Below are 18,791 nucleotides of genomic sequence, written 5' to 3'. Positions count from 1 at the left end.
TTTATTTATTAGAAAATACTCTTTATTTAAAAAAAATTAAATTAAATTAAAAAAAAAAACTCTCAAAATTGCTTCTACCTTAGATTCCAAACAGACTTTGTCAATTTCACATTTCATGTAAAATCTATTATAGATAGCTTCCAAAAAGTAAGAGTCCCTGAAACTAAAAGAGAATTTTTCGTAAGGTTTAAATAAAACCAACTGGCACATGTCTGATCTTGAAACATTCTGCTGCAACTTATTATTAGGCTTATCAGAGTACATATATTGCCCAACTCATCAAATTTACCAAGGAACTTTCCTAGGGTAATGGATTATATAAAATTAAGGTCTTGATTCATTATCAGCCCCTCGAAACTAAATAACTGAGCCTTCTCTTTAGGCCAGAAACTAATATTCTAGACAAAATAAAAAAGAAGAGAAAAAGAAAAGAAAAACTAGAAAGTTAAATATGTGAATGAATTAAATGTGTAACACACAACAGAGCTACCAGTTTAACTAACAAAGAGGAGAAAATAATAGGTTTTTGTTCTTTAACTCTTGAATCCCCAAAATGGGAAGACAGCAATGACCCTGGTGAAGAAAATCCTGTCACGAGCATCAGGAACCAGGTAACTAACTAGATATATTTTCAACTATGAAACAAGATCAAATCCTGCAATAGGCAAACACGAATTCTCCCTTCACAGTAGCTAAGTTACTGAACTTCATAACCACCTCCACAAAAATATAGTTCATTGTAGACCTGGGAATGTCCTGAAGATACAAGGCACCCAGTTACCATCACTTCTTGCCCTGTGTCTTTCTTTTCTTCTTATCTCTCTTACTTGCTGGCCTTGGCCGTGATCTATGTTTTGCAACCTTCTTAAAAGATTTCTTATTACTTACAGGTACCGCATGCCTTTTATCAGCCACAACAGAATCAGGGGACACTGCTGCCACTTTCCTTTCACTAGGATAACTTTCTTCTTCAGGGTTGATCTCACTTGTTACGACAGTGACTTTCAAATCATCATTTTCGTATGTCTTCGTTTCTTTAAACAACAGAAGGTAAATCCAATCACTAAATGAGTCACCACCCAAACGCAGAAAGGAAATCACTCATACATTGGTCTTGTTGAGACAAATTTCTCAATAAGAACTTATAAAGAAGAACACAAGGTAAAATGAACCAAGTTTTTCCCATAGGTTAATTTAATAAGTTAATTTGTAAAAGTTCTCAGGTTTAACTTTTCAAAAAAAAAAGTGATTTTAACTTATATGGGCTAATTTCAGCTAATGGACGAAGCTTTAGTCATTTTACTTTCTTCTTATTTTTCTATAAATTTGAAAATTTTATCCAAACAGAACCATCATACACTAAAATTCAACTAAATAGCCTCAGATTCATAAGACGGTTCAGACAGGTTTTGGTCAAAATTTTCAAGTGCCACTGCCCCAGTAAAAAACCAGGCCGAAGCACATGACGTGAATGCATCTAAGTGTGAAGCGACACACATGGCTAAATGAATAGGTGAAGAAACAAAAAATTCTACTTAGAGGAATATTTCAGTTGACAAAGGCGAAGAGTAGAGAAAATGCACCAGCAATAGATTCATGTTGCTCCGGAACTTCTTGGCACTCATCAATTTCACCAGGTGGCACGCCTCCGTGATGAACGAATTCCCTTTCCAATTTTCTCTGCAAACGAGTCCAATAAAATAGATAATAAATAAAAAAAATAATGTAGAAGATAAAATTAAGAAAAGGAAAGGAAACCCTAAATTCGAACTGGTACCTTTTTGCGTTCCTCGTTGCGTTTGCGGCGTAGTACCTCGTTCTGTTGCTTCTGGGCTTCCTTTCTTCGCTTCTTCTTGCGCTTGTGAAAGCCAGTGACGTAGTCTTTGAGATCTTTCTCGTTGAAATTGATGCCCAAAGCTTTGTTCTTTAGGGCTCTCTTCTTCAACTGCCCTGCTTTCACTTTGCGCTGCCCTGTCTCCTCTTCCATCTCGCACTCACCCAAAACCTACAATTATGTAACAACTCCTTCTTCCACCTATTTTAATTCACATAAGGTACGGCTAATTTTATATTTTATTAATGCTCTTAGAAAATAAATTTAAGAAATCAGGTATATCAAATAGTATATTTTAAATTTTAAATAGAATCATTTAAAGTCTGTAATTTTTTTTAATTTGTTTTTTACTTATTTATTATAATTTCAAATTAAAGATAGCCTTTTAGTTCATGTTTAATCTATACATATTATAAAGATATATTATAAAGAGAATATCAGGAGGAGTGATAAGGGTGGTCTAAGTGGTTTGAGGAGAGGGATATAGTCTTGAGTGACTAAGAGAGTGTGGGTTCGAATCTCCCCAATAACAACTAACAAACTAATCATTAACATTTGCCGTTCAAAAAAAAAAAAAAGAATATCAGGATCGCTTTTGGTCTTCACTTTTTAGGGAATTATTATACCTCTTAAATATATATATATATATATATATATATATATATATATATATATATATATATCTTCTTTGAATAATTATATACAACCTTCTTATAATATGTTATTTGTGTATAATTTATTAAAGACACAAAGTGTCTCAACCTTTTAGTATTAAATATAAATTCGATAATATACATAATTATTAAAAATGGTAAAAAAAGATATTCATATTATATAGTAAAAGTAAAAAATAGTCCTGATAAAATTATTGATTATATTTGAAGAAGAATATTAAATATATTATAAATCCTTAAATACTATGAAATATAATGTTATGTTTATTAAAATGAAAAGAGGTTTGTACACCTAGCACAAAAATATTTAGAATAAAGGCCATATTAGAAACTTGATAGATGCTTACCTTCATTAGCAAATGACTTTTCCTCATTCTCTGGTAGAAATCCTTCCAACTCACAATTCTGACCACAAGCCCCTTCTTATGAGTTGTAAGAAGGTAATGACTATAAATAACAAAAGGCCAAATCCGTGGAATTCAATAAAAAGGTTTTTGGTAATATTTTTCAAAGGAAGAGGCACTTGGATGCTATACTTAAAGTTATTCATGGAGCTTTGGACGAGGCTTGTAATCAAGAGGCAACTCAGTTTGAGAAGAAGTTTCAACACCAATATAATGAAGTATTTGTCCAAAAAGAAATGTTGTGGTTCCAAAAGTCAATGGACGATTGGGTTAAGTATGAAAATAAAAATACTAAATCTTTTCACAATCAAACCATAATTAGAAGAAGGAAAAACAAGATTACGGGCGTTGTTATTGGAGGAATTTGGTGTAACAATGAGGAGTTGTTGAAGAAGGAAGCTAATGATTTCTTTAAAAAGTTGTTTCGGAGCAATGATACTTGCCAACCTCAAAGCCTTAAGTTAGATAATATCCTACATATGAGGGATGGTTTGCATGAGGAGTTGATTTGCTCAATTTCTTTTTTGGAGGTAAAACAAGCTATCTTTGCTATGAATTCTTATAAGGTGTCCGGTCTTGATGAGTTTCAATCCATTTTCTTTAAGAACTATTATGTCATTATTTCTACAAATATTTGGGAGATGGTGGCTATAGTTTTTTCTACAAGTCACATTCCCCCAAGTATAGTTGAAGTTCTTATTGTTCCCATTCCTAAAATTGATCGGCCTTTTTTTTATGAAAGACTTTAGACTCATTAGTCTTTGTAATGTGTCCTTTGAAAATTATATATAAAGTGTTGTTTAATCATATCCGACCACACTTAGATAAATTCATAGGGCCTTTATAGAGTAATTTTATTCCCAAAGAGGAACTAATAACAAAGTTGTCATAACCCAAGAGATAACTCATCATTTGCATAAGAAAAAGGGAAATACAAGTTATCTTATGCTCAAAATTGACTTTGAAAAGGCCTATGACAAAATCGATTGGGATTTCCTTGAGTTTACTCTTGCAAAGTTTGCCTTTCCCCAAAAAACTATTGATTTAATTTTGAGTTATACTAGTGACTTCTCTTTTTCTTTGAAGTGGAATAACGGTATAATGTCTTTGCTCCTACTAGAGGTTTGAGATAGGGAGATCCCATGCCATCGTACCATTTTGTGTATGGAGAAATTGGTTTATTGATTCATCATAAAGTTTCTCTTCATAAGTAGCACCCTACTTTAATATCTAGAAATAGTCCTAAAGTTTCCCACCTTTTTTTTGTTAACAAATGTTTATTGTTTATAAAGGATACTTATAAGCAAGCTAAATTAATCAAACAATTTCTTAATACCTTTTGTCTAGCAACTAATTTTAAAATCAATGTTGACAAATCTATATTCTTGGCTTCCAAGAATGTGGCTAAGACGAAAAAAAATCCTTCTAAGAATTATTTTGGTTTTAACCATACTCAAAGAATTGATAAAATACTCGGTGTTTCCTATCCTAATAAGAAGAATTAAAAATACTAATTTTGGTTTCCTTCTATAAAGGATTCAAGGGAGATTGGCTGGTTGGAAAATCAATCTTCTAAATAGGGCAAGGCATATAACTTTAGCAAAACTGGTGTTAACTACAATTCCCGACTATGTTATGCAAAATTGTTGGTTTCTTAAAGGTATATATGCTAGCATTGATAATATTGTTAGCAAATTCATCGGGCAAATCAACTTCTCATTGGGTAAACTGGGGAGCAGTCACTCAACCTAAACTTCATGGAGGCCTAGGGGTGCGATTTGCAAAGAACATAAACATCTCTCTTTTAGGGAAGCATGTTTGGAGTTTAATTCATGATAAACATCGTATGTGAGTGGCTTCAAATGCTTGAAGATAAATACTTGAAACACAAGTATATTCTTCAAGTTATCTTGATTGTTGGTTCTTCCTTTGCTTGGGCTTCTATTATTAAAGTTGTTGAAATCTTGAAAGATGGTTTTATTATCTGCATAGGTAAAGGTGAAGTGTCCCTTTAGTATGATAAGTGGATGGATTTTGGTTACCTTTGCAACAAGGATGATTATGTTCACATCATAAACACCCAACTTCAAGTAAATGATGTCTATAATGAGGATTATTGGAAACTAGCTAGGTTAACAACTAATATCCATGATGAAGCCAAGTATATTATGTAGACCATGTTTGTTGAAGTTGACATAAAGGATGATTTCATTTGGGCTCCCACTACAGATGGAAGATACTCAACTAAATCTGCATATTGGTGACTTATTGATGGTGATGTTTTTGCAAGTATACTCATGGAGGTTCCTGGTCCTGGCTTTGGAAGAATAACATACTAGAAAATATTAAAATGCTCTTATGGCTTACTACAACAAAAAGCCCCCTACTAATGCCTTTCGTATTTATAGACATTTGTCTATGGTTTCTACTTATAACATGTGTGGAATACTTATCCACACAACATAGAAAGTGATGTAGTGACATACTTGTAATTATGACAAATTTTTTTATGATAGGTGTTGGCTTACCCGTCATAAAATATTTTTTCTATGACGAGTAAGTGAATACTTGTCATAGAATTTGTTGGTCAGGCTTTGACTCCAACATTTTTATGATGGGTGTTAACTTACCCCACATAAAAAGGGATATTCTATGGTAGGTAAATCAAGACACGCCATAGAATGTGTTTTTATTAAGACATTAAGAGCATGGATTTAGTTCGCGCTCTCTACTATTCATCATCATCTTTGTTCAAGCAAGTTCCCTCCATCTTGACTACCTCTATTTAGGTGACATGCTCCTAGGTTCAACCATTGCCTTTGTCCAGGTGAGACGTTTAGGCCACTTCCTCCATTCAAGTGATGTGCTCTTGGGTTCATTCTCGTCTTTTCTCTTTTTCGTGCATTTGATGTTTGATTCATGCTATGGTGTTGTTGAATGATTATTTTGGTTATTGAGATTGATTGTTCATTAAATTGTTACCTTGTTTGAGTTTTTTGTGTATGCATACCAAGTGTTCGTAAAAATTTGTGAATGAGGTTGAAAATATTTCCTAGGTTTGGTTTGTTGGTTTAAGGTCTCTTCATCACATTTTTATGAAGATGCAAAATGCTTATTATTATGATTTTATTGACCCAATTGTCACCTAGTGTGTTGGGAATAAAGACATTAAGGTTAAGGAATATTTGATAAACTAGTTTAGGCTAGGAGGAAAGGTGTTTTACTAAGTACCTTATTTGAATGAGTAAGTACTTGCATTATATTTTAAATAAGTTTACAATAACTTACATGTTTATAACATTATTACAAAATGTAGCACATGACAACTCCTCGTTATAATTATGAGGTAGTTTCTTGTAGTTTTCTTGTGTTCATTACATGAGAAAATTGCCAAGTTATTTGTTAGACTCCTCATTGATTCATAAGTATCTACTTTCAATCATTATGGTTTTTTTTATTTTATAATTTCATTCTTTTAACTATTTTCGATTTATCATTCATTTTCGTAAGTCTTTGGATGCAACCTTGATCTATGGGAACTTCCTTTGGTAGCTTAAAAGAAGCTTCAATATATATTGTGTTGAAAGTAAGTCAACTATCAACCTTTTTTTTCCCGATGAATCAGTCAACAATCAACCTTTTTTTGTGAATCAATCAATTGTCAACTTAATAATACTTATAGTTAAATTAAAATATATTCTAACTATATTTTAATTATGTTTTATATTCACTAAATTGTAGTGTCCACATCAACCGAGTAATCATAAGTGTAACTATCACGTGATGAAACATATGTTTATCATTATTACTGGTAATATTAGGGGCTCGTGGAGGAAGATAATACATTTTTAAATCAATTTAATCACTTTAAATAATTATTTAATTATTTAATGATTGACTAATGTTTAACTTATCTTTAAATTGAATTAATTGTAGGTATTCAAAAATCCAATTCGATTTGTCAATGAAGAGTTGGAAGATATTTGTAAAATATAGGAATCGATTTGTCTTGAATCATTTGAGAATTGATTTATTTTTTTGTATATTGTTTTAGCTTTTTCAGGTGCATTGGTTGGTTTACTTTAGTTTCATTATTATTTGATAACATTGGTACATTCATACAATAATTGTTCATTATCATTAATTAATGATAATTAATGTTAATTTTAGTTTTATTGTTAACTCTCTTTATTACTAGCTAGTTTACTTTGTACATTGTTTTAATTTAAATGAGATATTACATTTTATAGGCTTAATTGTGCTTTTGATCCCTCTAGTATTGCAATTATGCAATTTTGATCCTCAAGGTTTTAATTGAGTAATTTTAGTCCTTAAAAGATTGTAATTGTGTGATTTTAGTCCCTTAATTTTTAATTGAACAATTTTAGTCCCTCAACTATTATAATTGTGCGATTTTAGTATGAGTTAATCACCTATACACTGTCGGTATAAACATCGGCAGTCAATCAGAGCCGTTAATAGTGCCTTTTTTATTTTAATTTAATTAAATGAGCAGATGAAAAGCCACTACTAACGACTCTGATTGACTGCCAGTATAAATTTTTTTTACACCGATAGTGTATAGGTGATTAACTCTTTTATTATTCCCATTAAAAATTTAGTAATTTTAGAATTTATATATATATATATATATATGTATATATATATAATGTTTTAAAAATATACAATTATTTGCTTATTTAAAAGTTAACATATATTATAATTTTTGTTAATATATCAAATAATATATATTTATTTTACTAAATAAATAAAATTTATATATTATTAGTATTTTAATATTACTGATAAATTAATATTAATAATATTTTTAGTATATTTATAGATAAATTAATAATTTGATAAATATGACTTAGTATATATTAATATTTTACAAAAATATAAATATATAACAAAAGATATGTATATTTCTAATTAATATACTTATATTTTTGTAAAAGTATATTAATATATAATAAATTATATTTATCAAATTATTATTTTATCTATAAATATACTAATAATATTATTGATATTAATTAATCAGTAATATTATAAAAATAATAATATATAAATTTTATTTATTTATTAATAATAAATATATATCATTTGATACATTGAAGAAAATTATAATATGTGTTAACTTAAATAGATAAATAATTGTATAATTTTAATACATTATATATATACATATATATTAAAATTATTAAATTTTTAATGAGAGAGACTAAAATTGCACAATTATGATATTTGAGGGATTAAAATTGTTGAATTAAAAATTGAAGGTCCAAAATCGCACAATTGCAATCCTTTAGAGACTAAAATTACCTAATTAAAATTTTGGGATCAAAATTACCCAATTATAATACTTGAGGAATCAAAAATGCAATTAAGTCTATTTTATATATGTCTATATTGAACAACTTGAATTGCATTTTTTTGTATGAGTTTGAAAAGGTTAAAAAAAATGAATAGAATATTAAAATAATATACTTTCTATGACGGGTGTGACTATACCCATAATAGAAAATGCACATCCTATGACAAGTGTGACCTTACCTGTCATAAAATATGCAACATTTTATGTTAGGTAATGTCACATCCACTATAAAATGTGTCATAGTCTATGATAGATATGACCATACTCATTATAAAATGTGGATGTCAGCATGATTTAAAGTTTAAACATCATTTTAAATACTCATACTACGAAAGTCGTTGATCACCTAACATAAAAAGTGAATTTTCTATGTCATGTGTTAACCCGTCATTAAATATGTGAACATTTTATATTGTTAAGACCTATGACTAGGTATGGAAATAGGTTGGACCTTAAATAAGAGTTTATGATTTGATCTCTTTAAAGCTTGACTTATTTATAAAAATGTCAATTTAAACTTTTAAAAAAAATCTATTTATATAAAATGGCTAGACTTAGGTTTATAAATATTTTTGTTAGAACTGATATAATAAAAAATTAATATATGTTTATATATATATATATGCATAATTAAAAATATAAATAAACAAATAAATTTATAAAAAAAATTATTAATATTTAAAATAATTTTTTTATACAATTTTTTTTACCATTATAGATCTATAAACTTACGACCTATGTGTAAGTGTACATTGACATACATACGTTATTAAGTAGCATCAATTATTCTTCCAATAAAAAATAATTCACTTTTCTCCTATATTTCATTTAAAATTTAATTTTATAATATTGAGTAAATTATATTTTAAAAATAAATTTATTTATTATATATAATTTAAAACTAATACACATATATTATTAAAAATATAAATAAATTAATAAATTTATAAAGCTAAAAAAATATCAATATTAATTTTTTATACAATTTTTTTCATTATGAATTTATATACTTACAATATATGCGTAAGTGTATATCAACATATATGATTATGTAATAATTATCATATTAATAAAAAATTATTTAATTCTTTTTTCATATATTTCTTTTAAAATTTTAATTTTAATAATGTTGAATAAATTATATTTTAAAAATAAAATTATTACTTTTTAAAAATTAAATTTATTAACATAATTAATTTTATTAATATAAATAGACTTTTAAATAAATTAATAGGCGAAATTAAACTTTAAAAATGTTATAAGCCAAACTTATAAAAAAAATTTATAATAAATAATAAATCAAATTTAAACTTTAATTTTATAAAATAAATTTAATTAATATATTTAAAGTTTGACTTAATTTAACTTATTTTCATTCTTAAACATGAAGACTGACCTAGAAATTTCAAAATACTCAAAATAAAAAATTTGACAGATTAATGAAAGTTAAATAAGTAAATTGTATAAATTTTAATGTAAAAGAACACAGTGATGTAATACTATGGTATATTATAAAGAAAGTGCCTTAGCTTACTAAAAAATAAGATTTTAACTTTAATTATATATATTATAATAAAGAAATATAAAATAAAGTAAAATGTAAAAGCCATGTAAATTTTGGTCAAAGTTGGATCGAGTTCAACACAGAATTCGGATTGCGGAGTGTAAATAAGAGCATTTATTGTTTAAAATTTGATCGGAGAGATAAAGAGAAAGAAATTGTTAAGCTAATCTATCGTGTTTGCGTAGAAAACAAAACAGAGCAAACAAAAGCAAACTTGGTTTCCTCCTAAATCAAGTCATTAGCATTATTCTTTGTCCCCGGAAAGTCCCAAACTTGTGTTAGTTTTTTAGTTTAGTTTATAATCAGACCGGTTATCAATGGACCAAACCGCCGCCATAATCTCTGACCGGGTCAACGTCAACGGGAAGGTGACGCAGCTCTCTCTGCTCGCCGACGGGAGGCTGTGGTGGCCGGAAGGTGATCAACGGAATTTGACCATCGAAAAAGAGCTTCTCGGCTTCACCGCCGACGCTCCCAACATCAGGCTCAAAACCATCGTGGAGAGCGAAAATGGATGCTGCGGTTGCGGGAGCAGAGGAAAACTGCTCCGAAACGACGTCGTGTTTAGGCCCTCGTCTGAGGAATCGCACCGGCTCTGGTGCCTGAAGCTTCGTGAATTCATCGATTCTCTCGGTAAACTATTTCATATGGCCTACTTAATTTTGCAGCTTGTGTTGTTAATTTTGTGTTGCGAATGGAACAGGACGACCTAAGAGGCTCTTTGTTTTTGTTAATCCTTTTGGGGGCACCAAATCTGCTACCAATATTTTTCGCCAACAAGTCAAACCTCTTCTTGAAGATGCACAATTGCAACTAACAGTTCAAGGTTTTTGTTTTTCCCTTCATTCCCTTCTTTATTCTTAGTCAATGTAAATTAGCACAAACCTGAGATTTTTAAAGTACAAAAATCAATAATTTTAATTCTACCTTCCAAAATGCTAAGGTGCTCTTTATTGAAACGTTTTACACTACTCTTTCCCGTGCATAGTAGTAATTCCTTAACCAATCTGGCATGTCAAATTATGATTGGGATCATACTATCAAAAAATTAAACTATTTCTATTTTATTTTATTTTTTTCTCAGAAACCAAGCATCAGCTCCACGCGAAGCAAGTTGTTGAGTCACTTGATTTTTCCAAGTACGATGGAATTGTTTGTGTTAGTGGAGATGGGATTTTGGTTGAGGTCAGTCCCCCCACATTATTGTTGTTGGTTGTAGTTCGTACCAAGTACCATTATCATTGTGTGAATACTGAATAGTGTCTAGTCTACTAATGATTATTTTGCGGTTTCTTTTGTACACATCGTTGTCTATGTTTCTCTTTCATAATCTTACTAGCATCACACATTTTTAGTAGGTTGTAAATGGACTGCTTCAGAGGCAGGACTGGGAGACTGCAATAAAGATGCCCCTTGGGGTAGTTCCAGCAGGTTTTGATACCTTTTTTTTTCTTTCTTTCTTTTCTTTCTTTTGTAAATGTGTAGATGATGGATGAGCTTAGTCATACAAATTTTGTAATCTTAATTTTATAATTATCTCTTCCACGATGTTCCTATGAAATGAATGATTCAATATCAAGGTACGGGAAATGGCATGGCAAAGTCTCTTCTCGATTCAGTTGGTGATCCTTGTACTGTATCCAATGCTGTTCTTGCCATTATACGAGGTTTCAAACTTTCAATTCATTGTCATTTAAACTTGTTAGTGACCAATATTTTTCTTTTCAATGGGCTGATGAAAATTGAAAAGTATTAACTTTGTATTAAATGCTGTCAGGCCGTAAGCGATCACTCGATGTGGTCACCATCACACAAGGGGAAACCAGATTTTTCAGTGTGTTGATGCTTGCATGGGGTAATTAGAATTGCTTATATTGGATTTTGGCAATGAGGTGGATGTGCAATAACATCTAAGCTAGTTGTGCCAGCATCTGGTTCTATCCATGATATTCGCCATAACATGTTTGAGGATTTTAATTTTATTTCAGGTCTGGTGGCTGATATTGACATCGAGTCTGAAAAGTATCGGTGGATGGGAAGTGCTCGCATAGATTTTTATGTTAGTAAGCCATATTACATATACCATCACATGTTTTGTAATTTATGATGCTTTTCTTTCATTGGTATGTGTCATTTTATATGGATTATGGTTGCATTTAGAGGAACATAAATGGAAGAGCAACTAATCATGATATAATAAGTCATCTACACAGTTTACTGTTTGCGTTTATGTAAAATGCTTTAAGCCAAAGAAAGCACTGAATTTATAGATATTCTTTTGATTTCCTGAACTAGAATTATGAATAGCTAGTAACTTCCAACACTTGTGCCAACCTAGTTTAATGTTATGTTTTCATTGTTACACTTGTACTTCAATTACTTTGATTTGAGTTGCAGGGATCAAAGTTATTTGTTATTTTCTTTACATTACTTACTCTTTGTTGCAGGCTCTCACTCGAATCATCAATTTGAGGCATTACACTGGATGTCTTTATTTTGTGCCTGCACCTGGTTTTGAAGCTTACGGGGAGCCCACTAGTTACCCTGGCATTTCTACTATCAAAGGCAGCAATAGTGACCTAATTGATGAGGAACAACCAGTGACGTTAAAAAGGCTAGGGTATCAGGGACCCGAAATTGACTTGGACAATCCGGGTTGGAGAGTTTTAAATGGACCATTTATTTCTGTATGGCTTCACAATGTGCCTTGGGGTAGTGAAAACGTCAAGCCTGCACCAGATGCAAAGGTTGGTTTTGTGTGCAAGAAGGCTACTGTACAAATACATGATGAATGACTATTTTCATATTAACTTGCTTGAGTTTAATGACTAATAGTGTTAAAAATAAAAAACCATACAGAATATATAGATCTTTAGATACACTCCAATCGCTGCCAGCATTGGTATAAATGCCAGTGGACCCCACACCCCAGATTAATGATGTCCCACCATGTTGTGGGACATCTTTACTTATAATTTGATAGTTGCGTAAAGCCATGAACTTGACAATTCCTTTGTTACTCTAATTTTGTAAATGCAGTTCTCAGATGGTTATCTGGACTTGATCGTCATGAAGAATTGCCCAAAATTACCATTACTATCAATAATGTCAGATTTGAATAATGGGGGTCATGTAAAGTCGCCATATATTATGTACCTAAAGGTGTGGTCATCACTGTGCCAGCTTCTGCAGTCTATTACTTTTCCTGCTTTGATATATTTGCATCACAAGATCTGTTACTTTCTGTATCTTGAAACAAATTATAGGTGAAAGTTATGGTTTTGGAACCTGGCCCGCGCTTGGGGGACCAAGAAAAGGAAGGGATCATAGATGTAGATGGTGAGGTTCTGGCAAGGGGGAAAGGATCGTACCGATGTGAGGAGAAGACTTTGATGGCCTATGATAAACTTCAAATAACAGTGGATCAAGGTTTAGCTACTCTTTTTACTCCTATATAAAAGACTTGATTTTTTTATACCAAAAAAAGAAAAACAAAATAAAGAAAGAAAAGACTCTTGGTTTAATAATTTTCCCCATTTTATTTTATTTAGGGGTGTTTATTTGATTGGATCAGCATGGAGAACTTGACTTCTTTTTTTTACTCAACAAGTATTTTGAATAAAAATTGTAATTAAATATTATGTATTTTATTATTGAACCTAAAATTTTATACATAGATTAATATATAAAATAATTTTTTACTATTAATTTTTAAAATCATAATAAATTAAGTCAAAAACGTGAGTTTAATAGCAGTTGATTATATTTAATGTTTGTAAAAATTATTGTAAGATCAATATTTAATGGAGTGAATAGTATTTACAGTAATAGTTTATTATCTCTCTCTCACACACTCTCTCTCTCTCTTTCTCTCTCTCTCTCTCTCTATATATATATAATCTAATCACAAATTGTTATATCAATAATAATTTTATTTGATTTTTAAAATAATTAATTTAAAAGTCATGTCAATACTAACTTTTAATTGATTAATGGTGTAAAAAGTGCATGCAAATTAAATTCCATCAGACAAATAATTGGCAATTCACTTTGTTATTGAATTCGTAGAAGTACGAAAGCTACTCAACGATGAATGGATAAAACATAAAACTTTAGAGTGTTTTAATTTATATTATTCCTTTGTGTTGTTGTGCCTATCTTTTAAACAACAACTCCAAATTATACTCACGAAAGGAATTATAGAAATCAGGTCCTAAATGTGGCTTTTGAATTTCTTGAGACAAATTCGAGTTCTACGTTTCCTTTCATTGTACTGTGCTTAATTGGTTAAAATGAAATTGGTACCACGAGATAACAAAAGTAAAGAGATAAAGGACATAGCATTAATCCATACGGAATAGGATTTTTTTTCATATCTTGTTTTTAGTTTTAATATTTTTTCATGTAAATATAACATTTTTTAGCTTTAGTCACTGTTAGTTTTTGTTTTTGTTTTTCTGTTTTCATTCTTGCAAGTTCTATTTTATTTCCCAGTTATTATCGTTTAATTCTGTTTAAAACACGTTGATGTAACTTACGAACTTCAATCAATGATATCATTATCAAATGTTACATCATCAAAGTATCGAATTTTTATTATATTTAATTATTTTTAAATGAAATATTAAATAAAATGATGTATTTCAGAAATCACAAATATAAAAAAATAATTATTAGGACTCAAAACAAAAAGTGAAATATTTATAAGAACGAAAAAATATTCAAGTCTTAAATTAAGTATTAAAATACCTTCCACATTACGTTTCTTCATTTTCACACACTCAATATATTCTTACACATTCAACACTCAAGTTTATGTAAATTTTGACTTCGAAAATTGATTCACACCGGACTATGAGAGTTATCAGATAAGTGGGGATTGAATGTTATCTCATTTGTCATTAAGCAATTTTTCTAAATTTTCCAAAGGAATAGTCTAATTTTTTGGGGTTCGTTTAAGTGCCAAACCAAGTTATCATTAGCAGTACGCAAGCTAGTACCCACCAAGACGCAAGCTATCATAAGCTAAAACAAAATTAAAGACCATCATTTGAAGAATGTTCCCGAGCAATACAATCTGAATTATTATTTCTCAAATTAGGGGGTAACACCAGTTTTGATTCTTTTAAAATATGATTAGACAAGAAATATGAGATATTATGAAAGATTCTACATTCATTGACTACCTTGCACAACAATTTGTAAAATATCATATTTTGTATTTATCTTTTTCCATCATATCATTTATAAAATATGATGATGTACAAATTATTATAAAGAAAGATAAACATAAAATACGATGAGATACAACAAATTCACACAACAATGCTATAAGGTTACTAGAATATGCCACGGCTAAAATTTGCCACTATTTTTTATTTTTTATTTTTTATTTTATTACCGAGGGATCCTTATTTAAGGTGAGACTCATACGTAATTGGACAAGTAAACCACTTGTTTGACCCTTGAAATTAAGTGTGAGACACGCGCAAATTAATTTTTCTTTTTGTCTCTAACGTTTAATTATAGTGTCATATTAGTAAATATGTTTTATTTTAATCTTTATTAACATGGATATAAGTAGAAAAAATAATAAAGTATTTTTATTATTGTCATTTTAGTACCCAAAAGTTGTTGAAAAATTCATTTTAATCTCTATTAAGTATTAAAGAGGATGGCACGTGATAGCCTAGTAGAAACATGGTACTATATTTAGGTGAAGTCTCTGATGGAGAAGTTTAGGAAGTGGTCCATTCGTGCTGCATGTTTAAGATTTAGGATGACCTTAGATATAATATAAAAAATAATGAATGGTTGAGATTAGTGATAGTATATTATACACCTTCACACACAGGATCAAAAATTTCGAATTTTTTACTGAAATAATTTTTTTTTCAACTACTCAAAAACAAACACGTGTTATGACGTACGGAGGTAGCTGCTTTTCAGTTTCGGAACGGGCCGTTCTGAAATCAGAACGGGCCGTTCCATATGAAAAATATACACATGAATATTGGATCAGAACGGGCCGTTCCAGATGAAAAACAAACACATGACCAAAAGGATCAGAACGGCCTGTTCCGACATCAGAACGACCCGTTCCGAAATCAGAACGGCCCGTTCCAAATTCAAAAATAACACATAACTAATTAAACCAGAACGAGCCGTTCTGATTTCGGAACGGGCCGTTCTAACTACAAATTTGTCATACGAATTTTTTTAAGCAAAATAATATTCTTTTTTCATTCTACTAAATTACATCTAAACCCTAAACCCTAAACCCAAAAAGTCTTATACTAAGGCTCATAATATAAGACCAAACAATATAAACTCTTATACTACCAAAAATATGAGAAAGGTGGTCATCCATGAAGTTCAAAACTAGACCCAATAAACTTAAAACCCAAAAAGTCTTATATTAAGGCCCATAATACAAGACTAAACAATATAAATTCCTATACTACCAAATATATGAGAAAGATGGTCATCCATGTAAAGCCAAGTAAAGAGAATCCTAGGCCCACCAAACCCATTAGGCTCACTAAGCTCAAAAGCAATCAAAAGTCCAAAGGCCCATGAAGCCCAAAACTAGACCCAATAAGCTTAAAACCCAAAAAGTCTTATACTAAGGCCCATAATACAAGACCAAACAATATAAACTCCTATAATACCAAATATATGAGAAAGGTGGTCATCCATGTAAAGCCAAAGTAAAGAGAACCTTAGGCCCACCAAATCCATTTGGCTCACTAAGCTCAGAAGCAAAAAAAAGCCCAAAGGCCCATGAAGTCCAAAACTAGGCCCAATAAGCTTAAAACCAAAAAAGTCTTATATTAAGGCCCATAATACAAGACCAAACAATATAAATTCCTATACTACCAAATGTATGAGAAAGGTGGTCATCCATGTAAAGCCCAAGTAAAGGATATTATTATGCCCACCAAAACTCATTGGGCTCACTAAGCTCAAAAGCAAATAAAAGCCCAAAGGCCTATGAAGTCCAAAACTAGGCCCAATAAGCTTAAAATCCAAAAAGTCTTATACTAATGCCCATAATACAAGACCAAACAATATAAACTTCTATACTACCAAATATATGAGAAAGGTGGTCATCATAGTAAAGTCCAAGTAAAGAGAACCTTAGGCCCATCAAATCCATTGGGCTCACTAACTTAGTTTTGGACTTCATGGGCCTTTGGGCTTTTGTTTTGGTCTTGTATTATGAGCCTTAGTATAAGACTTTTTGAGTTTTAAGCTTATTGGGCCTAGTTTTGGGCTTCATGGGCCTTTAGACTTTTGATTGCTTCTGAGCTTAGTGAGCCCAATGGATTTAGTGGGCCTAAGGTTCTCTTTACTTGGGCTTTACTAGGATGACCACCTTTCTTATATATTTGGTAGTATAGGAGTTTATATTGTTTGGTCTTGTATTATGGGCATTAGTATAAGACTTTTTGGATTTTAAGCTTACTGGGCCTAGTTTTGGACTTCATGGGCCTTTGGGCTTTTGTTTGCTTTTGAGTTTAGTGAGCCCAATGGGTTTGGTGGGCCTATGATTCTCTTTATTTGGGCTTATTATGGATGACCACCTTTCTCATATATTTGGTAGTATAGGAATTTATATTGTTTGGTCTTGTATTATGGACCTTAATATAAGACTTTTTGGGTTTTAAGCTTATTGGGCCTAGTTTTGGACTTCATGGGCCTTTGGGCTTTTTTTTGCTTTTGAGCTTAGTGAGCCCAATGGATTTGGTGGGCCTAAGGTTCTCTTTACTTGGGCTTTACATGGATGACCACCTTTCTCATATATTTGATAGTATAGGAGTTTATATTGTTTGGTCTTGTATTATGGGCCTTAGTATAAGACTTTTTAGGTTTTAAGCTTATTGGGCCTAGTTTTGGGCTTTATGGGCCTTTGGGCTTTTGTTTACTTATGAGCTTAGTGAGCCCAATGGGTTTGGTGGGCCTAAGGTTCTCTTTACTTGGGCTTTACATAGATGACCGCCTTTCTCATATATTTGGTAGTATAAGAGTTTATATTGTTTGGTCTTGTATTATGGGCCTTAGTATAAGACTTTTTGGGTTTTAAGCTTATTGGGCCTAGTTTTGGGCTTCATGGGCCTTTGGACTTTTGATTGCTTCTAAGCTTAGTGAGTCCAATGGGTTCGGTGAGCCTAAGGTTCTCTTTACTTGGGCTTTACATAGATGACCACCTTTCTCATATATTTGCTAGTATAGGAGTTTATATTTAGTATAAGACTTTTTGGGTTTTAAGCTTATTGGGCCTAGTTTTGGGCTTGATGGGCCTTTGGACTTTTGATTGCTTTTGAGCTTAGTGAGCCCAATGGGTTTGGTGGGCCTAAGGTTCTCTTTACTTGGGCTTTATATAGATGACCACCTTTCTCATATATTTGGTAGTATAGGAATTTATATTGTTTGGTCTTGTATTATGAGCCTTAGTATAAGACTTTTTGGATTTTAAGCTTATTGGGCCTAGTTTTGGGCTTTATGGGCCTTTGGGCTTTTGTTTACTTCTGAGCTTAGTGAGCCCATTGAGTTTGGTGGGCCTAAGGTTCTCTTTACTTGGGCTTGACATGGATGACCACCTTTCTCATATATTTGGGTATAGGAGTTTATAATGTTTGGTCTTGTATTATGGGCCTTAGTATAAGACTTTTTGGGTTTTAAGCTTATTGGGCCTAGTTTTGGGCTTCATGGGCCTTTGGACTTTTGATTGCTTCTAAGCTTAGTGAGTCCAATGGGTTTGGTGAGCCTAAGGTTCTCTTTACTTGGGCTTTACATAGATGACCACCTTTCTCATATATTTGCTAGTATAGGAGTTTATATTTAGTATAAGACTTTTTGGGTTTTAAGCTTATTGGGCCTAGTTTTGAACTTCATGGGCCTTTGAGCTTTTGACTGCTTCAGAGCTTAGTGAGCC

General features: G+C 31.1%; 2 protein-coding genes across 3 annotated transcripts; one reads left to right on the top strand and one right to left on the bottom strand.

The window, feature by feature from the left end:
* Window positions 1-426: 426 nt before the first annotated feature.
* On the bottom strand, window positions 427-2,027 carry LOC109805145 (ribosomal RNA-processing protein). Its single transcript, XM_020367135.3, has 3 exons — window positions 1,778-2,027; window positions 1,584-1,680; window positions 427-1,034 (listed from the first exon to the last, which is right to left on the bottom strand). The coding sequence occupies exons 1-3, from the start codon at window positions 1,985-1,987 to the stop codon at window positions 784-786; spliced, it is 558 nt and encodes a 185-aa protein (XP_020222724.2). The 5' UTR covers window positions 1,988-2,027; the 3' UTR covers window positions 427-783.
* A 7,948-nt stretch (window positions 2,028-9,975) lies between these two features.
* Window positions 9,976-13,503, top strand: LOC109805027 (sphingosine kinase 1). Of its 2 annotated transcripts, XM_020366956.3 has the most exons (10): window positions 9,976-10,486; window positions 10,557-10,679; window positions 10,938-11,038; window positions 11,212-11,284; window positions 11,434-11,520; window positions 11,631-11,708; window positions 11,842-11,912; window positions 12,301-12,600; window positions 12,893-13,015; window positions 13,120-13,503. In XM_020366956.3, exons 1-10 carry the CDS (start codon window positions 10,171-10,173, stop codon window positions 13,309-13,311), a joined length of 1,464 nt encoding a protein of 487 aa, XP_020222545.1. In that variant the 5' UTR covers window positions 9,976-10,170; the 3' UTR covers window positions 13,312-13,503. The 2 variants fall into 2 exon arrangements, with proteins under 2 accessions (XP_020222545.1, XP_020222547.1); XM_020366958.3 differs by lacking the exon at window positions 9,976-10,486 and having other exon boundaries at window positions 10,647-10,679; window positions 11,209-11,284.
* The last annotated feature ends 5,288 nt before the right edge of the window (window positions 13,504-18,791 follow it).

This window comes from Cajanus cajan, chromosome 2 (assembly GCF_000230855.2).
Source record: "Cajanus cajan strain Asha chromosome 2, NIPB_CcT2T_4, whole genome shotgun sequence".
NCBI classification, from domain to species: Eukaryota; Viridiplantae; Streptophyta; class Magnoliopsida; order Fabales; family Fabaceae; genus Cajanus; species Cajanus cajan.
The sequence above is the reverse complement of the archived record's forward strand: the minus strand, read 5'-3'. Positions and strand labels throughout refer to the sequence as shown.

Bases quoted from the DNA above. Each gene is read 5' to 3' on its own strand.
- LOC109805145 (XM_020367135.3), bottom strand. From the start codon at position 1,987: ATGGAAGAGGAGACAGGGCAGCGCAAAGTGAAAGCAGGGCAGTTGAAG. The intron at 1,681-1,777 runs GTACCAGTTCGA...ACTCGTTTGCAG, and splicing joins GCAACGAGGAACGCAAAAAG to AGAAAATTGGAAAGGGAATT. The intron at 1,035-1,583 runs GTGCATTTTCTC...TGTTGTTTAAAG, and splicing joins GCAACATGAATCTATTGCTG to AAACGAAGACATACGAAAAT.
- LOC109805027 (XM_020366956.3), top strand. From the start codon at position 10,171: ATGGACCAAACCGCCGCCATAATCTCTGACCGGGTCAACGTCAACGGG. The intron at 10,680-10,937 runs GTTTTTGTTTTT...TTTTTTTCTCAG, and splicing joins ATTGCAACTAACAGTTCAAG to AAACCAAGCATCAGCTCCAC. The intron at 11,913-12,300 runs GTTAGTAAGCCA...TCTTTGTTGCAG, and splicing joins GTGCTCGCATAGATTTTTAT to GCTCTCACTCGAATCATCAA.